Source organism: Oncorhynchus mykiss, chromosome 15, assembly GCF_013265735.2.
Source record: "Oncorhynchus mykiss isolate Arlee chromosome 15, USDA_OmykA_1.1, whole genome shotgun sequence".
In the NCBI taxonomy this organism is placed as follows: Eukaryota; Metazoa; Chordata; class Actinopteri; order Salmoniformes; family Salmonidae; genus Oncorhynchus; species Oncorhynchus mykiss.
This window is the reverse complement of record NC_048579.1, coordinates 29,689,717-29,714,534: the sequence shown is the minus strand read 5'-3', so window position 1 is coordinate 29,714,534 and position 24,818 is coordinate 29,689,717. Positions and strand designations below refer to the sequence as shown.

Below are 24,818 nucleotides of genomic sequence, written 5' to 3'. Positions count from 1 at the left end.
GAGTAATGCCTGGAAGAAGGTACACCTATGTATAATGTCATAGATATGTATTGTGTGGCCTATGTAGTGCCTATGTATTTTGGGGTATGATATAAGGTTCCTGTGTAATGCCTATGTATTGTGGCCTAATAGTGATTGTGTGATATGACTGTTGTTTTCCAGACTGTGGCCCACCCTCCACTTGGACCCCCTGAACCCCAGAGAGGTGAAGAGTGTCATCAACACAGAGTGCCTGGCAGCTGACGTCAAACTCACTAAAGACCAGGTGGGTGTTAAACTGATATCACTTTGTTACTACTGGAAGTTCAGTGTAAAAAAGAAAAGGCCAAATCACCTTTTAAGTCATGTACATCAAACCAAATAATTGAGTTTATTTGACCATGCAATTTTTAACAGGCACCGCATGCCCCCATCACTCCCATTAGATTATTAGCTAGCGGTGTTTAAAATTAGCTGAAGTTTGTAGTGGCTGTTTTCAAAAGAATCAAACCATGGATTACAGTTTATTCTGGTTCATTGACTACTTTCCGGGTGGGGAACCATCTAACATCAATTAGTAGAATACTGCACTTCCCCCTTTTAACTCCCATGACGAGAGGATCTGTGTGTGTCAAACGGTGGCTGAGCGTCTGTCCGTTCAACAGGATAAGAAACTGGAGAGACACTGTCGCTCTGCATCCACATGTAACGCCCTGTATGTCACCCTGCTAGCCAAGATGATCACCAAGTGAGTAAACTGTGTGTGTGTGGGCGTGTCTCTTTGTGTGTGTGTGTGTGGGCATGTCTCTTTGTGTGTGTGCGTGTGTGTGTGTGTGGTATTGTCTATAGATGTGTTGCGTTGTGTCCCAGCTGTAGGTGTGCCTGGTCGTTGGAGAGGACTCTAGAGCAGTGTCTGCTGTGTCAGGACACCATGTCTCTGTACAGATTGGGCCTCAAGGTGGAGTTAGATTCTCTCAGCACAGACGGGGAGAGACACGTCATGAGAGAGGTAAGGGACCATCACGATCCTTCACCACTGCAGATGTAGGATCTTCATTTGCAACAGCAGGAAAATAATCCTGCAGCAACAGGAAATGTGAATTATTATTTGGACTATAATCAATGGACATTTTTGTAGGGGTTGATACATTTTTTGTTAGGGCAAATCTAGTCTGAAATTTCTGTAGAAATTACAAACTTTAGAAGCCTTTTTGAAACTCAAATACACTACAGGTTTGCATTTCCGGCTGTGCAAGAAAATTCTCAGCAACGTTGTTGCATTTCAACGCCCCCCTAGTGGCGCAGCGGTCTAAGGCACTGCATTGCAGTGCTTGAGGTATCACCACAGACCTGGGTTCGGACCCAGGCTGTGTCACAATCTGCCCGTGCCCGGTAGTCCCATAGGGCGGTGTACAATTGGCCCAGCGTTGTCCGGGTTAGGGGAGGGTTTGGCTGGGGGGCTTTACTTGGCTCATCGCGCTCTAGTGACTCCTTGTGGCGGGCTGGGTCGCCTGCAGGCTGACTCCGGTTGTCAGTTGAACAGTGTTTCCTCCGACACATTGGTGCGTCTGGCTTCCGGGTTAAGCGGGTGGGTGTTAAGGAGCGCGGTTTGGAGGACGCATGACTCGACTTTCGCCTCTCCCGAGCCCGTTGGGGAGTTGCAGCAATGAGACAAGATCGTAATTGGATATGAAAAATTGGGGCGAAAAGAGGGGGGGTGAAAGAAGAAAAAAGTACATGGTCAAAAGTAGTGCATAATATAGGGAATAGGATGCCATTTGGGATGAAGACCAGGGCCTAAAATGTACTTTTTGGTCCACCAGCTTGGTCCACTGGGCCAGGTAGATTAAAAAAATAAAATAAAAACGTTTTTAATTTAAATGCCAGCCACTCAGATTTTTACCAGCCAACATTTTTTGTTGTTGCATCAAAAAACACAAACAGATGACCATGCTTGGAAATGTTTCTAAAACAATACATTTGTTAGTAAGAAGTAATGTGGTATAATGCTCAATTTCATTGAATTTTTTTTGTGACCCGAGTCTTTTAATTAACAGAATATCAGAGACAAAATGTTCAGCTGGCCCGTTTTAAGGGCGGGAGGTTACTGTGGTAGAGCATGCAGCGCCTGGGTTGTGGGTTCGATTCCCACGGGAGACCAGTACGACAAAAGTATAATAATGTATGTACTCACTAATGTAAGTCGCTCTGGATAAGCGCGTCTACTAAATTACTCAAATGTTCATGTAAATGTATCGGGGACACTCGAGTCCTGTCACGTGTGTGTGAGATTTGGGATCTGACTAGGAAGTCACTTCGTTGAAGCAGCAGAGTCAAACTAATGTTGAAAAACTACCCAACTTGTGAACAAAACAGTGTAAATAGCCAAGAAGCATGAGGTCAAAGTCTCACTTTTTAAATTAGACCAACTTTTATATCAGCACTTCACTCATTGCGCACAGCCATGCCAGGCATTGTTTCTGTGCGAGGTGGAATCCAGGATTCAAATTTATTTGTGCAATTAGCAGCTATGAAGCAAAATAGCAGAAATACTCTCATTTTTATAAACCTAACTCGCACATGTGCGCTCATACAGGACTTTACTATTTTTAATCGCAAAAGGGAAAGGGGGATACCTAGTCAGTTGTACAACTGAATGCCTTCAACTCCACATTTAACCCAACCCCTCTGAATCTGATGATGTAATGCTCTTACTGTAGAGCCCTGTGAAATAGACATTGTTACCCGCCAATACCTTCACCTAACTGCATTTGGCAGGGGGTGGGACCTTCTGTGGTACCACTAACCATCGGAATAGTTTCACATGCCTTTTATTTAGAATGTGACATCAAGGGTTTTCCCAAGAATGTTGAAGCTGATTTATCTGTTCTGCTTTCCTTTGTGTGTGTGTGTGTGTGTGTGTGTGTTGATTCCCTCCCTCAGATGCTGTGTCTGGTGTGTGCCAGTCACAACGGTGTGAGTGAGTCAGAGGTGCTGGCGGTGTTTCCAGACCTGGGCCTGCCTGTCCTCTCCTCCCTCCTCTACACCCTACAGAGACTCTGTATTGTAGGCCTGGGCTGTGGACTCATCAGGTTCCAGCACCTACAGGTTAGCTTTCGGTCTCCCCTACAAACACCATAGGATGAGAGCATTGAAATCTCCCTGTTTGGTCCACTGGCTGCAGTTTGTGTGTGTGTGTGTGTGTGTGCGTGTGTGCGTGCGTGCGTAATAATCTCTCCGACTCTGAAACTCAATGATGTTAAATGTAAGTGAGAGGCTTCACACTGGCTTTCTGTTGACGCCGTCTCTGTGCTTTAGGCCGCGGAGGCCGTCCGGCTGGAGTTTATGGATGGAGGGACCTGCTCTCCTGCCTACAGAGAGAAGCTCATCCACTACTTCAGCCAGCAACTCAGGTCTGGCCAACCACTAGTAACATGGCCAGCATCATGTTATATCATAGAATTAATATTAGCAATAGTGACTGGAGTTCATCTTTGACGACACAATAAGTGTTGGTGTGAATTTAACGTGTGTGTGTGTTCAGTCAGGACAGGGTGACGTGGCGGGTGGCAGACGAGCTGCCCTGGCTACTCCAGCAGCAGGAGGACAGGGCCAAGCTGCAGCTCAGCCTCCTTAACCTCTTTGTCTCCCAGAACCTCTACAAGAGGTCAGACTTCTATATAACAATGAGACTGTTTGCCATTCTACTGTTTACTTTCTGTGTCTTTTGGTTTTGACTTGGTCTGGGTAGTAGTAAATTCTGCTATGTTTTTTGGCATTTGTATCGGTGATTGATCTGTGCACAGACTTCACCTTGACTCAAAATGTGCAATATATGAGATCAACAGGAACCATAAACATCAATTAAAGTTCTGATATGTATGTTGGTGTTCCTAGGGGCCATTTCTCTGAGCTGCTGGCCTACTGGCAGTATGTGGGCAAAGACAAGAGCTCCATGGCCACTGAGTACTTTGACTCTCTGAAGCACTATGAGAAGAGCTGTGCGAGTGAGGACAGCATGATCAGGCTGGGCAACCTGTATGAGACACTGGGTCGCTTCCTCAAAGACTTGGGCCTGCTCAGTCAGGTATGTGCGTAGAAAGTGGGTAGTAAAATGACCGCCAGTCCACCCAGTACAGACCCATTGATTTGAAATGGGGATTTCTGATCTATGGGTACGTGACAGTAATTGAGACCCCTTGACTTTTTCCACATTTATTTACGTTACAGCCTTATTCTAAAATGGATTCAATTGTTCCCCCCCCCCCCTCATCAATCTACACACAATACCCCGTAATGACAAAGCAAACACAGGTTTTTAGACATTTTTGTAAATTTATTCAAAATTAAAAAAAACATATAAAATGTACATAATAAGTATTCAGACTCTTTACTCAGTACTTTGTTGAAGCACCTTTGGCAGTGATTACTGCCTCAAATCTTCTTGGGTATGACACTACAAGCTTGGCTACACAGCTATTTTCAGATCTCTCCAGAGATGTTCGATCAAGGTTCAAGTCGGCACTGGTTGGGCCACTCAAAAACATTCGTAGACTTGTCCCGAAGCCGTGTGCTTATGGTCATTGCCTTGTTGGAAGGTGAACCTTTGCCCCAGTCTGAGGTCCTGAGTGCTCTGGAGCAGGTTTTCATCAAGGATCACTCTGTACTTTGTGCCGTTCATCTTTCCCTCGATCCTAACTAGTCTCCCAGTCCCTGCCGCTGAAAAACATCCTCACAGCATGATGCTGCCACCACCATGCTTCACCGTAGGGATGGTGCCAGGTTTCCTCCAGTCCTGACGCTTCGTTTCATCTTTTTTTTTCATCATAGTCTGAGAGTCCTTTGGGTGCCTTTTGGCTAACTCCCAAGTTGGCTGTCATGTGCCTTTTACTGAGGAGTGGCTTCCATCTGGCCACTCTACATAAAGGCCTGATTGGTGGAGTGCTGCAGAGATGGTTGTCCTTCTGGAAGGATCTCCCATCTCCACAGAGGAACTCGCGAGCTCTGTCGGAGTGAGAGGGAAAAAAATATTTAATACATTTTAGAATACGGCTGTAACGTAACAAAATGTGGAAAGGGGGAAGGGGTCTGAATACTTTCCGAAATACACTGTATGTTGTCATGCTGTCGACACACTACATGATAAACGTGTCCGTCCGTCCATCCATGTTTCTCCAGGCGGTAGCTCCCTTACAGAGGTCACTGGAGATTCGGGAGACGGCCCTGGACCCGGACCACCCCAGTGTTGCCCTGTCCCTACACCAGCTGGCCGGGGTTTATGTCCAGTGGAGGAAGTATGGCAATGCAGAGCAGTTCTACAAGCAGGCCCTGGAGATCAGTGAGAACGCCTACGGCTCAGACCACGCCTGTGTCGCACGCGAACTGGACTCCCTGGCCATGCTCTACCAGAAGCAGAACAAGTGAGTGAGTGAGAGTGAAGGGAGGTGTGTGGGTGGGTCTGTTTCAAGTAAAGTTACTTTGTTATTGATGGGTCATCTGTTAACAGGTATGAGCAAGCCGAGAAATTGAGGAAGAGGTCTGTGAGGATTCGCCAAAAGACTGCCCGCCAGAAAGGCCATATGGTGAGGACACATTAGCATGGTTGGTTGTCCCTCCTGCTTTATGGCTTTTTTTGTGTGTGCTTTAATTAAGGATTGGGTCACTTTTTTTCAATTTTCACCTAAAATGAAAAATCTAATACATAGCATACATATTACACATATTACACACACTCTCTCTGCAAAATGGCTTTAGTGTGTGTGTGTGTTCATGTGTGTAATGTGTATACATTAATAGTGAATTGACCGTGCCTCTATCTCTGCAGTATGGCTTCACTCTGCTGCGTCGGCGGGCCCTTCAGTTAGAGGAGCTGACTCTGGGTAAAGACACAGCAGATTGTGCCAAGACCTTCAACGAGCTGGGAGTCCTCTACTACCTCCAGAACAACCTGGAGTGAGTCAGTCCTTACACATCTACACCTTGTGTAGGTAGCTGTTAACGATGACGCTAAAGATAACCTAAGGATACAAAGTAGTCTACACCTACCCGGCAGAGTGATATCATGATTATTTCCATCAAGCCAGTGGCCGTTTGTTTTGCGAACTTTGCAATCACATGAGCGCTAAAGAAATATTGATAGCTAACCAAACAATGGTCTCTTGCTGGTGCTCACTTACATTAAAGGGCAACTACACCCCAAAATCCTAAATTATTCGATTTTTCCCAGACCTCAAAAGTGGTTTAAACATGGTCGTGGACTTAAAACATCAAATGTTGTTGTTTTTCCCGAAAAACAGAAACCAGGAAAAACAAAAAGGAGCAAATCAAATTTAGGAAAAAACTATGGAATCAGGCAAAAAATATCACAGATTTATAGGGCCCTAAATATGGGACCCGTGAAATATGATGCCTCTGCTTGGCATTTAGCATTAAAGGAAATCTTTTAGTATTTGTTTCATTAGTCCATTGTTAATATAGCCCCACCCATCTCTTTAAGGATTCACATGGGAGGCCATACGCTTAACAGAGTGAGTAAGGTACTGTAGTATACAACCAAATATTTAAAGACTAAAAGTGGTACGAAATAGTAGCCTACAATAGGGGAAAACTCCAGTTAAAGTTGCGTATTTGCATATTAGCAATATCAAAAATAGAAAGTGTTCCAGATGAAAAATATTGTGTAAATATTTTCAAATTATTAGATGATGCTTACCCAGACACTAGGGGTTGTGCCAAGTAGTTGACACAAAATGAGTGTCGTAACGGATATAAGCAATTTTCTGGATCCGATTATGATCCAAGTCTTTTTTTTGTCATTAGGTGCCAGCATGCATATTTCTCATGTGTCAGTACAATATGTTTTAGAAACTCTGTGACTTAAGTCAGTCATGTGCGTGGTCTAAATAACTAAACTGGCTATTTTACCTGTCTGTAAAGAGAAAGGCGGGGCTGTACGTTGATCCTGCTGCTCTGATTGGATAGAGTGAAGCTGTATTTCTCCGTCCACTCGCGTCATCATTTACCCTCATCACTTTTCCTCGCATGTTTTCGGTCTGCTCATTTAGATTGCTAGTATGTAAGTCACATGCCGATGACGTTTGCTATCAAGGTGCATAATATCTAACAAGTGGGGCAAGGGTAGTAAAAATAGATGAAACGCTAATGCACATTTTGACTAACAGCAAACTTGGCTGCCGACTGCAAACTGAGCACTCACAGACACCCACACACACCCAGCCGTCCGCTCGCTGCTCCTAATCTGCAGCTTTTTTCGCAGTGAGAATGCGCAGGGAGGTATTTTGCAAAGATCTATTTACGCATATTAAAACATTTCTGTTTTTTTTTCGATCACAAGTATCATTTGATGACTATCAACTGTCAATTTACGGATACAATTAGGAATACGAGTATGGGCATGTCGGCACAACCCTACCAGACACACTTGTCTAAATTGATGGATCATGTGAAATAAATGTTATAACCACCTCCCAGCCACATCTAAGTGTCTGGGTCACTATTGTCTAGACATGTTCACCCCCATGTACACATAATCACCCCCAGACACACCTGGCTAACTTGATGGGTCATGTAATCAAATCAAATCAAATTTTATTTGTCACATACACATGGTTAGCAGATGTTAATGCGAGTGTAGCGAAATGCTTGTGCTTCTAGTTCCGACAATGCAGTAATAACAAGTAATCTAACTAACAATTCCAAAACTACTGTCTTGTACACAGTGTAAGGGGATAAAGAATATGTACATAAGGATATATGAATGAGTGATGGTACAGAGCAGCATAGGCAAGATACAGTAGATGGTATCGAGTACAGTATGTACAAATGAGATGAGTATGTAAACAAAGTGGCATAGTTTAAAGTGGCTAGTGATACATGTATTACATAAGGATACAGTCGATGATATAGAGTACAGTATATACGTATGCATATGAGATGAATAATGTAGGGTAAGTAACATTATATAAGGTAGCATTGTTTAAAGTGGCTAGTGATATATTTACATAATTTCCCATCAATACCCATTATTAAAGTGGCTGGAGTTGAGTCAGTGTCAGTGTGTTGGCAGCAGCCACTCAGTGTTAGTGGTGGCTGTTTAACAGTCTGATGGCCTTGAGATAGAAGCTGCTCTCGGTCCCAGCTTTGATGCACCTGTAGTGACCTCGCCTTCTGGATGATAGCGGGGTGAACAGGCAGTGGCTCGGGTGGTTGATGTCCTTGATGATCTTTATGGCCTTCCTGTGACATCGGGTGGTGTAGGTGTCCTGGAGGGCAGGTAGTTTGCCCCCGGTGATGCGTTGTGCAGACCTCACTACCCTCTGGAGAGCCTTACGGTTGAGGGCGGTGCAGATGCTCTCGATTGTGCATCTGTAGAAGTTTGTGAGTGCTTTTGGTGACAAGCCAAATTTCTTCAGCCTTCTTCACGATGCTGTCTGTGTGAGTGGACCAATTCAGTTCGTCTGTGATGTGTATGCCGAGGAACTTAAAACTTGCTACCCTCTCCACTACTGTTCCATCGATGTGGATAGGGGGGTGTTCCCTCTGCTGTTTCCTGAAGTCCACAATCATCTCCTTAGTTTTGTTGACGTTGAGTGTGAGGTTATTTTCCTGACACCACACTCCGAGGGCCCTCACCTCCTCCCTGTAGGCCGTCTCGTCGTTGTTGGTAATCAAGCCTACCACTGTTGTGTCGTCCGCAAACTTGATGATTGAGTTGGAGGCGTGCGTGGCCACGCAGTCGTGGGTGAACAGGGAGTACAGGAGAGGGCTCAGAACGCACCCTTGTGGGGCCCCAGTGTTGAGGATCAGCGGGGAGGAGATGTTGTTGCCTACCCTCACCACCTGGGGGCGGCCCGTCAGGAAGTCCAGTACCCAGTTGCACAGGGCGGGGTCGAGACGAGCTTGGAGGGTACTATGGTGTTGAATGCCGAGCTGTAGTCGATGAACAGCATTCTCACATAGGTATTCCTCTTGTCCAGATGGGTTAGGGCAGTGTGCAGTGTGGTTGAGATTGCATCGTCTGTGGACCTATTTGGGCGGTAAGCAAATTGGAGTGGGTCTAGGGTGTCAGGTAGGGTGGAGGTGATATGGTCCTTGACTAGTCTCTCAAAGCACTTCATGATGACGGATGTGAGTGCTACGGGGCGGTAGTCGTTTAGCTCAGTTACCTTAGCTTTCTTGGGAACAGGAACAATGGTGGCCCTCTTGAAGCATGTGGGAACAGCAGACTGGTATAGGGATTGATTGAATATGTCCGTAAACACACCGGCCAGCTGGTCTGCGCATGCTCTGAGGGCGCGGCTGGGGATGCCGTCTGGGCCTGCAGCCTTGCGAGGGTTAACACGTTTAAATGTCTTACTCACCTCGGCTGCAGTGAAGGAGAGACCGCATGTTTTCGTTGCAGGCCGTGTCAGTGGCACTGTATTGTCCTCAAAGCGGGCAAAAAAGTTATTTAGTCTGCCTGGGAGCAAGACATCCTGGTCCGTGACTGGGCTGGATTTCTTCCTGTAGTCCGTGATTGACTGTAGACCCTGCCACATGCCTCTTGTGTCTGAGCCGTTGAATTGAGATTCTACTTTGTCTCTGTACTGGCGCTTAGCTTGTTTGATAGCCTTGCGGAGGGAATAGCTGCACTGTTTGTATACTGTTTGTATTCGGTCATGTTATCATCTGGCGAAGTGGAGTCTTTTGTTTAGACATGTAGCTAAACAATTAACCATAATCCCAAATTAGCTAACATTAGGCTATAACTAGCAATGCAAATGGCTTTCTGAGATATAAATTATATTACTACACAGATCATACACTTAACGTTAGTGAGCCAGCAAGCTAACGTTTGCTAGCTACCTAACAGTACACTTTAACTTGCAATGAAAACATCTTTCTGACAAAATTAGAAATGTATAATATCTGAAAATGTAGCTAGACTCTTGACCGTCTGTCTACCTGGATGAACGCTTCTCGGCAGACTAGAACCTTTTTAACTCTGTTTTGTTTGTAAAGCTAAGGACAACTCGGAGTATGCTATTATTTTCTTCTGAAATAGACGACATTTTCTTCATATCATGTTTCATTAGATCTGTCTAAAATAAATGATGGATTTAGTGTGAAGGTGTAGGCTATATGTCATGAGAATTTTCAATCCCAATGATAATAACTAACAATCATTAGCTTTGACCAATCCCCGAGGTTTGTAAGACCATGGGTTTAATAATAATTAGGCAAAGACTCAGTTTATGCGAAAGGTTAGTACAGTTTATTTCCGAGAACGTTCTGAAGTCCATTATACAAACACAGTCTTTATCACACACACAAACAAGTTCAAATCTTAAGCTACGCCTTGCTCAGACAGTCTGTGTTTTCCCACTACACAGATACATTGTTTCTTTAATCTGCAACGTGTTTCATACTTTTCTGCAAGCCTAACAGTTTCTCCCCTCCACGGGTGGAGACAGAATGTCCTGTACACAGTAGTACAACTCGTCTGTCGATAGCTCCTCTTATCATTTATTTCACACTTGCACCCTGCTTACATACTAAAAAAGGAACAAAAGGTCAGTGTTCTAATTCTGACTAAAACTACACACATTAAATTATAGTTTTATAATTCTAATAAATTTCATACAATTATGTTTTCAGAGTGGAATTATTTAATCATTATCTTTAAACATATAAATTATTTTATCACTATATTACATGGATTTATTAGGCTTTTTAAAATGGCTTGTAGGCTTTTTTTAAATGGCTTGTAGGCTATGTTTGGAAGCCAGGAGATGCCAAATGTGTTTATGTTCATTAACGGTCAATTACCGTGAGACCGACCAGTTATTTGCTTGACAATCACCGGCTGACAATATTTCATGACCGACACAGCCCTAATCTCAGCCAATCATTGCTAATGGGAAGGTTCCTGTCTTTTTCCGTGGCTAAGCCAACAATTGTATTTGTATTTACAGATGTCATACAAGTTTGTTATTAAGGCACATGAATGTTCCAGAAACAATCATTTTGAAGTAGTGATGTGCGACATACGCCTAGCTTCCTGAAACAGGTCACATATGATGCTGCGTTTTGCATCATATGATGCCAAATGCATCATGTGGGCCAGATTTCTGTATTTTGAAAACTTGATTGCTGACATGAAACACATTTTGGGACTATCAACAATGAACTAATGAAACAAATACCAAAATATATATATTTTTTTGGGTGGAGTTGTCCTTTAAGGAGATGTATTTGGGGTAAGGCCCTGCCATAGACTAGCGTCCTGTCAAGGGGGTGTACAGTACATGCAGGTTTATGCCCTAATGCGTTGTTCTGGCTTACGCAAGGCTTACTTACTTAATTCACTTTTTCAAACCCTCCACTTTACAGCTGTTATTATATTTGATTGCCAAATGAAGGAAGGTAAAGTTTAACCAATGGTTTTCAATTTGATTTGTTTTTGAATGTATTTCACTAGCTAGCTACTCCAGCCACACTAGAAACGTTTAAAGTATTTTAACGATTTTTCAAATAGTATTTGAACCGAGGCCTCTCTCTGTGTCCAGGGCTGCCAAAGTGTTCCTGACTCGTTCTCTGGAGATGCGTCAGCGTGTGTTGGGGCCGGACCACCCCGACTGTGCCCAGTCCCTCAACAACTTGGCGGCCCTACACACTGAGAGGAGAGAGTACGAGACCGCTGAGGACATGTACGAAAGAGCCCTGGACATCCGGAAGAGAGCCCTGTCCCCTGACCACCCCTCCCTGGCCTACACCCTGAAACACCTGGCAATGCTCTACAAACGCAGGGTGAGTTTAGGAGATGGGACGTGTATAGCAAAGCCACCATGGGGCTGTTGAACAGACCCTATAAAGCGTAAAAACAAAGAGTAAGTTATACATTAAAGCAGTGGTATTCGAAGTCGGGATTGTGACCCTTGGTGTCTGTGTGGGGGGGGTGTCTTTAGACTTGGGGTGGGGTTGTGAGAAATACTTGCCAAAAAAATGGGTTCCTCAGAAATTCTGCTGGAAAAAATGGGTTCCTCAGAAATTCTGCTGGAAAAAATGGGGTCCCCGCTGAAATTGTTTAAAGTATACATTCAAATGCTTTTAGTCCACTCCAGATGTAGGATTAATCTGAGTGCAACCGTCCCATGTCTGGTAACTTTATGTGCATTGCTGTTTGAACGTTAACCTAGAGATCTTGAATTCTTGTTCCTCACTCGCCTCAAATTCTATTCGCTTGTAGCTTGTGTGTTATCCTGATTCGTGAGGCTGACAGGGGAGATGTTTGTGTTGCCCAGGGGAAGCTGGAGAAGGCTGTTCCTCTGTATGAGCTGGCTCTGGACATCAGGGAGAAGAGTTTTGGACCTAAACACCCCAGTGTGGCCACAGCATTGGTTAACCTGGCTGTACTCTACTGCCACCTGGTGAGAGGACCAACACTTATAACAGTTAACTGCATAACAGACCTGTGTTCAAATACTTGAAAAATCCTTTCAAATACTTTGTGTTTGCTTGAGTGCCAGAAGGGCGGGATTTGCAGTTTTGACTTTTCTATTGGTTTATTAAGCCAGGCAAGCTCAAACAGGCACAGATAACATTTTGGATTGTTATTTTATATATTTGAAACCCAGATCTTTTGCATACTACACAGCAAATTCTCCAGTGTTAAATCAACACTGAGTGTTACATTTAACACTACCAGTGTCTATATGGGTCCACACTTTTCAGTGTAAATTAACACACTGCCGTGACAAGGCCTTATTTGCATATTTCCCAGGTTGCCTTCCCTTTTCAAGTGAATTGTACAGTCGTGGCCAAAAGTTTTGAGAATGACACAAATATTTATTTTCACAAAGTCTGCTGCTTCAGTTTGTATGATGGCAATTTGCATATACTCCAGAATGTTAGTTATGAAGAGTGATCAGATTAATTAAAGTCCTTCTTTGCCATGCAAATGAAGTTAATTGACAGCATGCCATGGTGGATTGCAGAGGTCTTGAAAAAAGAAGGGTCAACACTGCAAATATTGACCATTTGCATCAACTTCATGTAATTGTCAATAAAAGCCTTTGACACTTATGAAATGCTTGTAATTATACTTCAGTATTCCATAGTAACATCTGACAAAAATATCTAAAGACACTGAAACGGCAAACTTTGTGGAAATTAATTTTTGTTTCATTCTCAAAACTTTTGGCCACGACTGTAGAGTTCCCACTCATGACCGTATGTGTTCATGACTGATACATGGGCCTTTTATCAATTCGATTTACTCACCTCCTGCGTCGTCTCTCGCCTAATTTGAAAAAAGATCCAAGTTAATCGAGGAGAGTGAATGTGGATGGAAATGCGCTTGCTTGAAATGAGACTGCCCTTCTCCAATCGCGCATCATTAGGCAAATGACGTTTACAGAGGTGGATCCTAAAATAAATGTGTAAAGTGATCAAATTAAGTTAGTTGTGCAATACATTTTCTAGATAAAACAATAAGTAGCATATTGTCTTTAAACATGTGCATGTTTTTGTCCTTTGACAAAAATAAAGCTGACTCGAAGTGGGTGTGGCAGAAGTCTTCCGCGGGAGGACACACATGAGTATGCTCGATGAAAAGTGGCTATCGAGGAGGGGAAGCACTCTTCCATTTGCCTACTAACGAATTGACACACTCCTCGTCCACTCAGCCACTTATTATTTTCCGGGTCATGGAGGAGAGAGTACGGAGGGCAGTCTTTTGCCCAAGCGAGAGAACCCCACGGTTGTTACATTCATTAATTTTCAGTCCTGTGGCCTTCACCAAGTGAGATCCTAATTGATTATGTGATCATACAAATTTGATTATTTACGATAATACCCTAATACAGTGGCCTGAAACTCATGGTTTACAGACTACATCAGGCCTGCAAGTCACATTATACTGGCTTGCAAAGTGATGTGTCCAACATTTTGAATTTTTATTTATCTGCAACCTGCATTCAGAATGACTTCCAGGGTTGGAAAGACTAAAATATGAGACTACCTCTGAAACAACCATTTCAGTAATGGGTGCAATAAGTCCAAGTAACAGATTGGGTTTGTTTAGAAAAATGCATGTTATTTAAATTTGAGTAGCATAAGATGAATTAATCAATGTACATGCAGAAACATAGATATTGAAACAAACATTCTAAAAATCTACCTGCAATACAGCATGCTGGGAAATATAATGATGTGCGTGGTTTTGGTTCAACACTGGTTATTAACACCAAGACTGGGGTTCTTTTACACCAATGACTGTTAATTTAACACCTGAATCAACACTAGCTAACACTGGCCAGTTTGCTTTGCAGGGAAAGATGGGAACTGCTGGAAAGCATATAGCGGCATATGGTTTGATTTGAATAGATTTTCCATCTTAATTAGCTTTCAAGACTGTCAAGACTGACTGTCTCTCCTTGCAGACTCTGTCTGGACATTTGGTTAAGTACTTAAGTGATATCTGTGATGTGTCTGAGTGTGTTATTGTGTTTGGCAGAAGAAGCACAGTGAAGCGCTGCCCCTGTATGAACAGGCTCTCAGAGTGTATGAGGATAGTCTGGGACGCTCACACCCACGTGTCGGAGAGACGCTGAAGAACCTAGCTGTACTCAGGTGAGTACACACCACACAAACATACTGTACACACACACATACAGTATATATGGAGCCGTCCCAGACACACAAACACCTTCTCTATTCTTTTATGTGCTTTAGAGGTCTCTGGAATGCACCCGGCATCACACAAACACAATTTTAACTCATATTTGTATTGATATAAAATAGACAGTATCCAAACTTACAATACCTACCAATCCTATATTTTCTATTTCATCTTTATCTCACTTCTACTTCTACAAAATAGAACAGTGATTTACAGGAAGCCCATCTCTACAGCCAACCCCAACACCCCCGGAATGGCTTCCAGTTTCTCCATCTCTTCATCAGACAAGACTTGTAAAACTCCCTCCTCACTTTCCTGTAGAACTCCACCTTGCGCCTCACCTCCATGTGCATGTGGAAACAGACAGCGTTTCTCCTGCTCAGTCAGTTGCTGGTTGTGGCAGCGGACGCTGGCAATGTTTAGGGAGTGGGATTTCCAGTACCACTCACAATGCAAGATCTCTGAGAAACTCAGGATGTCCTGCCCTAAAGTCACATAAAAAAACTATTATTTCAAAGATCATTTGTAAAAATCCAAAAAACTTCACAGATCTTCATTGTAAAGGGTTTAAACACTGTTTCACATGCTTGTTCAATGAACCATAAACAATTCATGAACATGCACCTGTGGAACGGTTGTTAATTAAGACACTAACAGCTTACAGATGGTAGGCAATTTAGGTCACAGTTATGAAAACGTAGGACACTAAAGAGGCCTTTCTACTGACTCTGAAAAACACCAAAAGAAAGATGACCAAGGTCCCTGCTCGCTGCAAGGAGGCATGAGGACTGCAGATATGGCCAGGGCAATAAATTGTAATGTCCGTACTGTGAGATGCCTAAGACAGCGCTACAGGGAGACAGGACGGACAGCTGATCGTCCTCGCAGTTGCAGACCACTGGTAACAACACCTGCACAGGATCGGTACATCCGAACATCACACCTGCGGGACAGGTACAGGATGGCAACAACAACTGCCCGAGTTACACCAGGAACGCACAATCCCTCCATCAGTGCTCAGACTTTCCGCAATAGGCTGAGATGGGCTGGACTGAGGGCTTGTAGGCCTGTTGTAAGGCAGGTCCTTGCCAGACATCACCGGCAACAACGTCGCCTATCGGCACAAACCCACCGTCGCTGGACCAGACAGGACTGGCAAAAAGTGTTTCTTCACTGACGAGTCGCGGTTTTGTCTCACCAGGGGTGATGGTCGGATTCGTGTTTATCGTCTAAGGAATGGGCGTTACACCGAGGCCTGTACTCTGGAGCGGGATTGATTTGGAAGTGGAGGGTCCGTCATGGTCTGGGGCGGTGTGTCACAGCATCATCGAACTGAGCTTGTTGTCATTGCAGGTAATCTCAATGCTGTGTGTTACAGGGAAGACATCCTCCTCCCTCATGTGGTACTCTTCCTGCAGGCTCATCCTGACATGACCCTCCAGCATGGCAATGCCACCAGCCATACTGCTCGTTCTGTGCCTGATTTCCTGCAAGACAGGAATGTCAGTTTTCTGCCAAGGCCAGTGAAGAGCCCGGATCTCAATCTCATTGAGCACGTCTGAGACCTGTTGGATCGGAGGGTGAGGGCTAGGGCCATTCCCCCCCAGAAATGTCCCGAAACTTGCAGGTGCCTTGGTGGAAGAGTGGGGTAACATCTCACAGCAAGAACGGGCAAATCTGGTGCAGTCCATGAGGAGGAGATGCACTGCAGTACTTAATGCAGCTGGTGGCCACATCAGATACTGACTGTTACTTTTGATTTTGCCCCCCCCTTTGTTCAGGGACACATTATTCAATTTATGTTAGTCACATATCTGGAACTTGTTCAGTTTATGTCTGTTGTTGAATCTAATGTTCATACAAATATTTGCACATGTTAAGTTTGCTGAAAATAAACGTAGTTGACAGTGAGAGGACGTTTCTTTTTTTTGCTGAGTTTATAATATTAGATAGCAGAAGCAAGTCGCACATCGAGGCTTGGGGTTGTGGCCACCAGAGCTGAGTTCCAAATCAACATTGTTGCTATTCAACCAAACATTCTAACATTTGAAATTCTACTAAAGTTGCTCTTGTGATCTTATCATAATACAAATGAAATGTTATTCTTATGAATAAAGTCACCATGGCAAAGAAATAGAATGGGTTTCAAATCAACACTGTTGCTCTTATCAACCAAACATTCTAATTTCCAACATTCTACCAACTTTTCTTTGGTTGATTTTGTATTTTGGTATGATTTTACAAGGGAATTGTCATGACATTGAAAAATAGTGAAACACACACACTCATACACATTATCTTATTGTTAATACACATATACAGTACTATAAACTGAAGGACTAGTTTTATTTTCATCCCCATATCTCTTTATGAACCCGGTTACCTTTTCTCTCTCTCTTCTGTCCATTATTCTCTCTTCCCTCCTCTCTCTCTCGCTCCCCCAGCTATGAGGAGGGGGACTTTGAGAAAGCAGCAGAGCTTTACAAGCGAGCCATGGAGATCAAAGAGGCGGAGCCGTCTCTGGTGTGTGGGAAGGCCCCGTCTCGGCACTCGTCCAGTGGGGACACGTTTAGCCTGCGAGGGCCCGCCCCTCTCCCACATGCCCCCAGGTGATCCCTCCCTCTATCTCCTCACCCCTGAGGGACCTAGAACACTAGGGCTCTTTCCCAATGTGTCTTCCCTCTATTCCACGTGTGACCTTTCCTCATTGGTGGAGAAGGTCCAAGGGTAGGGACCTTGGATTTTCTCCTCCAACGATGCTCTTTGAGAAGGTGGTGAGATAGGGTCTGGGGAATCACGGAAAGGGAATTGAAATACAGCCAGGGTCCACAATCTGCATTCCTGAGAAGAATGTCCATGGAACTCTCAATGGTTCTTTATGCTGCTTTGAGATGGAACAGTGTTGTAATGTCGCCTGTTAAGTGTACTGTAGCTAACTGCCTTCATGAAAATATGAAGTATGCTTTATTTAATGTCTGTTAAATGGCTGTATTGTGTTTTGTTTTTTTAAAGATATATATTAATGTAATCATGTATTATTATTATTATTATTATGAAAGAATGTGAAATGATGTCAACACCGCCCTTGTCGGGGCCTGAAACTCAGGTTAAGAAGGTTTTTTTTTTATTCTATATTTACGAATTTTTCCAAATTTCAATAGCTCACTGTTGGTACCTATGGAAGTGTATAACTGTTGAAATGACATTTTGAATTTGATAATGGTAATTGATTCATCCATGTCACCAATAACGTAAGTCGCTCTGGATAAGGGTGTCTGCTAAATGTCCAAAATGGAAATTCCTACAGCTGTACACTTCCATAACTATCGTATGCATGCTCATATAAAAACACATTTTGGAGCTGTATTGTCACAGAATACTGAGCTCAGGTGCTTTTGCTGTGCCGGTTATGCAATCAGTGCCAAGTCTTCATGCAGTACAGTAATAGATATTTTATTCATGTAAACTATGACATATGCCTGTTTCAAGATGGAACCTTGATCTCATGCCATGGTGCATATCAATAATTGTATATATATGGTCACTGAGCAGTTTTAAATGTATTTACCTCACGTGAAGTATTTATGCAAGTCAAATAATGGGTTTCAAACCCATGCCATCAGTTTTTCCAGAATTCTGCCCTGTTGCAGAGGTTCTGACTTGTCTCACCACACAATTTCACTGAGGTTTAGTCACTAGACATCAAATGGAAGGAAGCGGACCCTGAACTTGTCCATCATTTTGCTACTTTGTGCACTAATGAATAAGTTGAGCCTTCATTGTCTGTGTGAATGAACATGAAGCCAAAGGTTACATAAGGTACCAAAACCCTGTCATATGTGCCAAACATACTAAGTGCATGGTCTTACTGTGTACTCCTGTCATTGTAAGAATCTGTAAATGAAATACCATAAACTAATCAAATGTATTCTGGCTAATAAATACTTTATTGAAACAAGGTGTGCACAGAGAGTCAGTCAATACAGTTTCAGCAGAGACTGTTTTGGGTTACAGGTATATATCAGTTTAAACAGCTGAGAGCATGACATGGAGTAGCAGTGGTCCTTCGTGCCACCACAACAATGAATGCAGAGCCCACTCGTTCTTCGTCGCGGTCTGGACCAGAGCGAGACAGGACGCAGGTACAGTAAAAGCAGGTTGGTCATGCGGAGAAATGTTAGGCCTCATTCGCTATCATTCAAAAAATATTTTAGATGGTGGGAAATGCATTAACAATACAGTTTAATTCATTAATAAGCATTCTATACAGTAGTCGTAGTAGATCGGAGGCTTAGGGCATCGTTCAAGCTGTACCACTGAAGCGTTAGATTGCGTGGTAGAACCGTTTAGGTCATTTCCGATTGAGCCGACATGCAACCTTTACTGTGAACTCGGTCTCCACTCAAGTGGGAATATTGCCCTTCAATTTAAATCACGCTGTAATGCTGAACTTCGGCAATATTCAATTCCGAGTGTTACAACAATCTTTCCACTCAGTCAACAGCTGACACATTAGCATAATTCATTAGACCGATAACATCTGTATGTACCTGGTCCATTACAACAAAGATATTCATTTCAGAGAATTGCATAAAATTTAGGGTCAGGATCGGTTATTTCAACTACCAGTTTGTGCTCTCCGATGCTGAAATGGACATTTCGACAGCTATGTGCTTCCATACTGAACGGGCGTACACTAGTAAATTCCTACCTTTGGGGAATATGAAGATCATTCTCAACAGCAGCACTTAAGGTCATTAACCATGCATGGCATTCGCTTTGTCAAAAGAGCAAAAGTACTTGCATTAAGGAGTATTGATACTGTAGTAGGGTTAGAGGGTAAGATAGAACTTGGCTCCATTTTAGAACATGGAGAGACAGTAAGATACAGCGTACCTCCTGCAATGGAGCTTTGCGTGGCGTCTGCTTAGTTATTAAAAAGGCGGTACACAGCAAATTCTCCAGTGTTAAATCAACGCAGTCTTAAATGTAACTGTTCCAATGTCTATACGGGTCCACACTTTTCAGTGTTAAATTACCACACTGGTTACTGTAAAGCCTCATTAACGCCTTCAATAGTAGAAATGTTACACAAAAAAAAAAATCAACACTAGGCAACACTGGCCAATTTGCTGTGTAGGTTCACTGTGATGTTGCTGAGATAAGCGATGCATGACGATGATAACGACGGATTGTCCGGTCCTAGTTACATCGTCCTCATCTGAGCCATCAGCTCCTCTAGACTCTGTTCCGTTTCCTCCACCGTCTCCCCTTCTGATGTCCCCGTCTCCTGGAAAAAGAAGACATGGCATTATTAGTCTAAACTTACTTGAGATGCCTTATTGGAGCAGTGTTTAGCAGGTGTGGCTTGAAGACCCCGGGTTTGAGACCAACAAGGAGCGTTGCACTGTCGCCGTTCGTTAAGAAATCGCTACAATAACATAGTATTCTTATTAGGTTTGCCTGGTACTGACCTTGTCAGGGATGGTGTAGGCCACAGTGATGCCCTCTGGGAGGTCAGGGACTGGGCCGGAGGCGGCTTGGAGTTCCTGGTCCGTCTGCTCCGACACAAGCTCAATACCTAACAGAGCAAAACCATAGGTCAGTAATGGTAGCTAGACAGTATCACTAACTATGGACAACAAATTTAGGCAACATCAACACTCTAGCTAACTCACCCCAGTCGTTCTCCTCGTGAACCACCTCCTCCTCCACCGCCTGCTCTACAACCTTTTTCGGCCGCTCTGCCTCTTTTTTCTTTGGGTCACAAAGCACAAACACAACTGAATTACAACTGTACCAGGTCATGTACATCCCCTCAAACAGCCCAGGTCATGATATATGAGGGAGAAAGAGATAGAAAAATAAGGGCCTCATTGGTCAGTCACCTTATAGACGTCCTGCTGTTTCCTGCAGTGGCGGTCATCGCACGTGGGGTTGGCCTTCATGGCCATAGTGGGGAAGAAGTCCTGCATAGCGTTGTAGCCCAGGTAGTGACTGACTGTGCCAAACTTCAACAGGTACCTGAGGACCACAACCCATTGTTTGAATATCACAGGAAACCCTGTTATGGGCATTTGTGAAATGTGGGCTATGATCAGGGTCATATTCATTAGGGCGCATCGTAGCTTCCCACCAGAAAAACCAAGTGTTTCTTATTTGGACAAGTTCAGGTAGTCCCTCCCGGGGTTTCAATACGTTGTATTCCGTTTGGTGCCTAATGACTATGACCCAGGGCTCATTTACAAACGAAGGTCTTCCATATCTTACTTGAGGACGTTTTGGACCAGGATCCCTGCCACCACGCCCATGGTGGTGGGTAGGCTGGCGGCGCACACCCCCTCCCTCTTCAGGGTCTTCTCGTCGATGTTGGCCGCCACCACCAGGGGAGGAGCACACTGTCCACACGGAGAAGGAAACAAGTGCATTGCACGGTGAAAGTTATTTAAGGTCAGTGTTATGGTTTGAAACAAGGATTGGGTTATGGTTAGGAATAGCTTCAGTGAATTAAGATAAGGGTTATGGAAAGGCATAAAATGTTAACATTGGGTTAGCGTAACACCATCTGCCGCGATTCATTTTCTGACACAGTCTATTGCCTATAAAGCAAGTGTGTGTTGTGACGTACTGCGAAGCAGGCCGTCTCCCCGGGGATGATGAGCTGGATATGTCCAGACACGGCGTTCTCACTAACACCCGACTCCATCCAGATCTGACTCAGCTCGTTACACGCCTAGGCAGCAAGAAGATGACCAACATGCATCATCTAGATCTTCACCAACTCAATCATGTAATGTTTTATAGTCAGGGAAGGAGGGATATAGGTTAGTACTGACTGTGTTGATGGCCATCCGGGCCTCAAAGTTGTCCACACAGCTCAGGACCAGATCCACAGCCTTTCCATCTTGAAGCGCTCCATGACTGAGACAACACAGAGAGTACTTATGAACAGGAGAGCATGCAGGCTAACCTTGTAGTGAACATGTGGATATTCTTTTACGTTATTTGTAATGTAGGCGACCCAGTGGTACAGATATAGGATCTTAATTTGATCCCCCTTTTGCAGGACAACATTTGAGGTTCAAAAAAGGCTTCTGAAGTTCATATATTTCCACTTTGAAATTTCAGACTTGATTTTCCCTTACGAAAAATATATCAACCCCTACAGACATTATAATTCACATTTCTTGTTGCTGCAGGATTATTATCCTGCTGTAGCAAACTGGCTGAAATTAAGATGATATTATACAGTACCAGTCAAGGGTTTTTCTTTATTTTTACTATTTTCTACACTGTAGAATAATAGTGAAGAAAACAAAACTATGAAATAACACATTTGGAATCATGTAGTAACCCCCCCCCCCCAAAAAAAAAAAACACATATTAAACAAATCAAAATATATTTTATATTTGAGATTCTTCAAAGTAGCCACCCTTTGCCTTGACAGCTTTGCACAGTCTTGGAATTCTCTCAACTAGCTTCACCTGGAATGATTTTCCAACAGTCTTGAAGGAGTTCCCACATATGCTAAACCCTTGTTGGCTGCTTTTCCTTCACTCTGCGGTCCAACTCATCCCGAAACCATCTCAATTTGGTTGAAGTTAAGTGATTGTGGAGGCCAGATCATCTGATGCAGCACTCCATCACTCTCCTTCTTGGTCATATAGCCCTTACACAGCCTGGAGGTGTGTTAGGTCATTGGCTGGTTGAAAAACAAATAATAGTACCACTAAGCGCAAACCAGATGGGATGGCGTATCACTGCAGAATGCTGTGGTAGCCATGCTGGTTAAGTGTGCCTTGAATTCTAAATAAATCACTGACAGTGTCACCAGCAAAGCACCCCCGCACTTCCTCCTCCATGCTTCACGGTGGGAACCACACAGTCGGAGATCATCCGTTCACTTACTCCGTGTCTCACAAAGACGACTTATTATTATTGGTGTCCTTTAGTAGTGGTTTCTTTGCAGCAATTCGACCATGAAGACCCAATTCACGCAGTCTCCTCTGAACATATGATGTTGAGATGTGTCTGTTACTTGAACTCTGAAGGATTTATTTTGGCTGCAATTTCTGAGGCTGGAAACTAATGAACTTATTATCCTCTGCAGCAGAGGTAACTCTGGGTCTTCCTTTCCTGTGGCGGTCATCATGAGAGCCTGTTTCATCATAGCGCTTCATGGTTTCTGCGACTGCACTTGAAGAAACGTTCAAAGTTTGTGATATTTTCCGTATTGACAGACCTTCATGTCTTAAAGTAACGATGGAATGTAATTTCTCTGGCTCAAACAAATTAAGGAAATAAATGCCACAAATTAACTTTAACAGGGCACACCTGTTAATTAAAATGCATTCCAGGTGACTACCTCATGAAGCTGGTTGAGAGAATGCCAAGAGTGTGCAAAGCTGTAGTCAAGGCAAATGGTGGTTACTTTGAAGAATCAAAATATTGTTTTTAATTTCTTTAACACCATTGTGGTTACTACATGATTCCATTTGTGTTATTTCATAGTTATGTCTTCACTATTATTCTACAATGTAGAAAATAGTAAAAATTAGTAGGCGTCCAAACTTTAGACTGGTACTGTGCCTCTCTAGACACTGAAACGTTAACCAAAAGAACCCCATTTCTAGATTATTTTACGTGATTTTACGTGTTTATTTCAGAGTTGTCCTCATGTACATTACAGTATCCAATTTCATACAGTTATGCAATTATGGTATCTAATGAACTTGAAAGTCAGAGAACAGAGAGAAAACACTCATGCTGTATGGAACAGCACAGTGGAGCAATTCAATACTGAAAACACTCTGTACAAATGACCGCACAAGCAGTATGGCACTTAGGAGAGGACACCACTTCTCACCTTATGCGATCCATGAAATGTGCAAAATTGTCCATGGTGGTGATGTTATAGTTGTGGGTCTCAAACTGCACATCTGGGTTGATAGTCCTGTTAACATAATTTTTTAATATGCCAGCACCTTATAGCGACATGATATAATATAAAACCATTTAAATATCTGGGGTATCACTCATGGGGTGTGTTCAGCAGGACACAACCCCCCCCCCCACCAGGTAACTGTACCTGAGTGTGTGTTCCGCTGCTTCTACTTTGCTGAGGCCAGCCTGGTGAGGCTGGAAGAAAAGCCTGTTCATATTGGCCAGCTCCACTTTGTCATAGTCAAACAGGATGAGCTGTTCAAAGAGGAAAGAGGCAGAATGACGCAATGCATGTTGCACTGATGGACATTGTCCATCGGAAGCAGACGGTTAAAAGGAATGATATAAAGATATATTGATGTAGTAATGTGAAATTTGTATTACCTTACCAATGCCACATCTTGTGAGCATTTCTGCAGTCACGCTTCCAACTCCTCCAACACCCACCACAGCTACAGTGAAGGTCCGGATTTTCTGTTTAACAGTTGGATAGAAACGCATGCCATGTTATTGTCATATTAGATCTGTACAGTTTTAAAATTCCAAAAATCCAGGAATCCTGCAACAGGGATTTCTTCAAAGCCTGGCAATATTGGTGAAATACTGGAATTGGGTAACATTTGTGTGTATCAGATAACAATAGAATGTAATATATTACCTCATAATCTTCAACAATGCCCATTCGCTTCAAAGCCATCAGACGACTGTAAGGTAAGAAGAACATGTTGAAGTAAGCAGTTTACACCATATGGAACGTGCCGGCCCTTTTTCTGGGGTGTCAACCAGATCAGGTAGCTAGTCTTGTGCATTTATTATCACAAATGACTCCATTCGCGGCCGTTAGATTTTGACAGTTTAACATAGCTAGCTACCTGTATGGGTTTGAGTCCACTACTTCAGCACTCATTTTGTCGATCCTTGGTCTGTGATGAGGATGATTGTTGTCAGCAGGTTCCTCCGCACACATCGCCGTACATCGCTTTTGCTTACACTTGATCAACTCATTCTCCAGCTCTCTCACTCGTAGCTTCAGTTCTTCGACTGAGGTCATGTTTCTATAAGGAATAAGGCACACTAACTTCTCCGTTGTTCAAATGTAAAATGCTTAGATTGCAAAGCCTTAACAATTAAATAAAGATCACAAGCGATGGATGACAACTAGTACACGTCTACAGAGCTCGAATCAGCTGTCAGCCTGCGTTTCTGTAAATTACG

At 43.4% G+C, this 24,818-nt stretch overlaps 2 protein-coding genes across 8 annotated transcripts in view; one reads left to right on the top strand and one right to left on the bottom strand.

Moving 5' to 3' along the window:
* The window catches only part of nphp3 (nephronophthisis 3), a 27,596-nt gene extending 7,833 nt beyond the window's left edge, over nt 1-19,763 (top strand). For 4 of the 7 annotated variants that reach the window (XM_036944261.1, XM_036944264.1, XM_036944260.1 and 1 more), the window contains 14 exons: nt 163-265; nt 645-727; nt 850-988; nt 2,923-3,087; nt 3,298-3,392; nt 3,524-3,646; nt 3,877-4,066; nt 5,158-5,399; nt 5,486-5,561; nt 5,804-5,931; nt 11,547-11,787; nt 12,282-12,407; nt 14,495-14,610; nt 17,104-19,763. In XM_036944261.1, the coding sequence (XP_036800156.1) occupies nt 163-265; nt 645-727; nt 850-988; nt 2,923-3,087; nt 3,298-3,392; nt 3,524-3,646; nt 3,877-4,066; nt 5,158-5,399; nt 5,486-5,561; nt 5,804-5,931; nt 11,547-11,787; nt 12,282-12,407; nt 14,495-14,610; nt 17,104-17,272 (1,996 nt within the window). In that variant the 3' untranslated portion in view covers nt 17,273-19,763. Of the gene's footprint in view, nt 1-162; nt 266-644; nt 728-849; nt 989-2,922; nt 3,088-3,297; nt 3,393-3,523; nt 3,647-3,876; nt 4,067-5,157; nt 5,400-5,485; nt 5,562-5,803; nt 5,963-11,546; nt 11,788-12,226; nt 12,408-14,494; nt 14,611-17,103 lie in introns of those variants that run through there. The other 3 variants (XM_036944262.1, XM_036944263.1, XM_036944265.1) reach the window with 3 other exon arrangements.
* Nucleotides 18,584-24,818, bottom strand: LOC110489968 (ubiquitin-like modifier-activating enzyme 5). The gene is made up of 12 exons (XM_021563008.2): nt 24,476-24,818; nt 24,262-24,307; nt 23,988-24,077; nt 23,749-23,858; nt 23,527-23,613; nt 21,496-21,580; nt 21,288-21,392; nt 20,930-21,057; nt 20,548-20,683; nt 20,338-20,416; nt 20,134-20,240; nt 18,584-19,949 (listed from the first exon to the last, which is right to left on the bottom strand). The coding sequence occupies exons 1-12, from the start codon at nt 24,652-24,654 to the stop codon at nt 19,866-19,868; spliced, it is 1,236 nt and encodes a 411-aa protein (XP_021418683.2). The 5' UTR covers nt 24,655-24,818; the 3' UTR covers nt 18,584-19,865.

Bases quoted from the DNA above. Each gene is read 5' to 3' on its own strand.
- LOC110489968 (XM_021563008.2), bottom strand. From the start codon at position 24,654: ATGACCTCAGTCGAAGAACTGAAGCTACGAGTGAGAGAGCTGGAGAAT. The intron at 20,241-20,337 runs GTGAGTTAGCTA...TTGCTCTGTTAG, and splicing joins TCACGAGGAGAACGACTGGG to GTATTGAGCTTGTGTCGGAG. The intron at 19,950-20,133 runs GTCAGTACCAGG...TTCTTTTTCCAG, and splicing joins CCTACACCATCCCTGACAAG to GAGACGGGGACATCAGAAGG.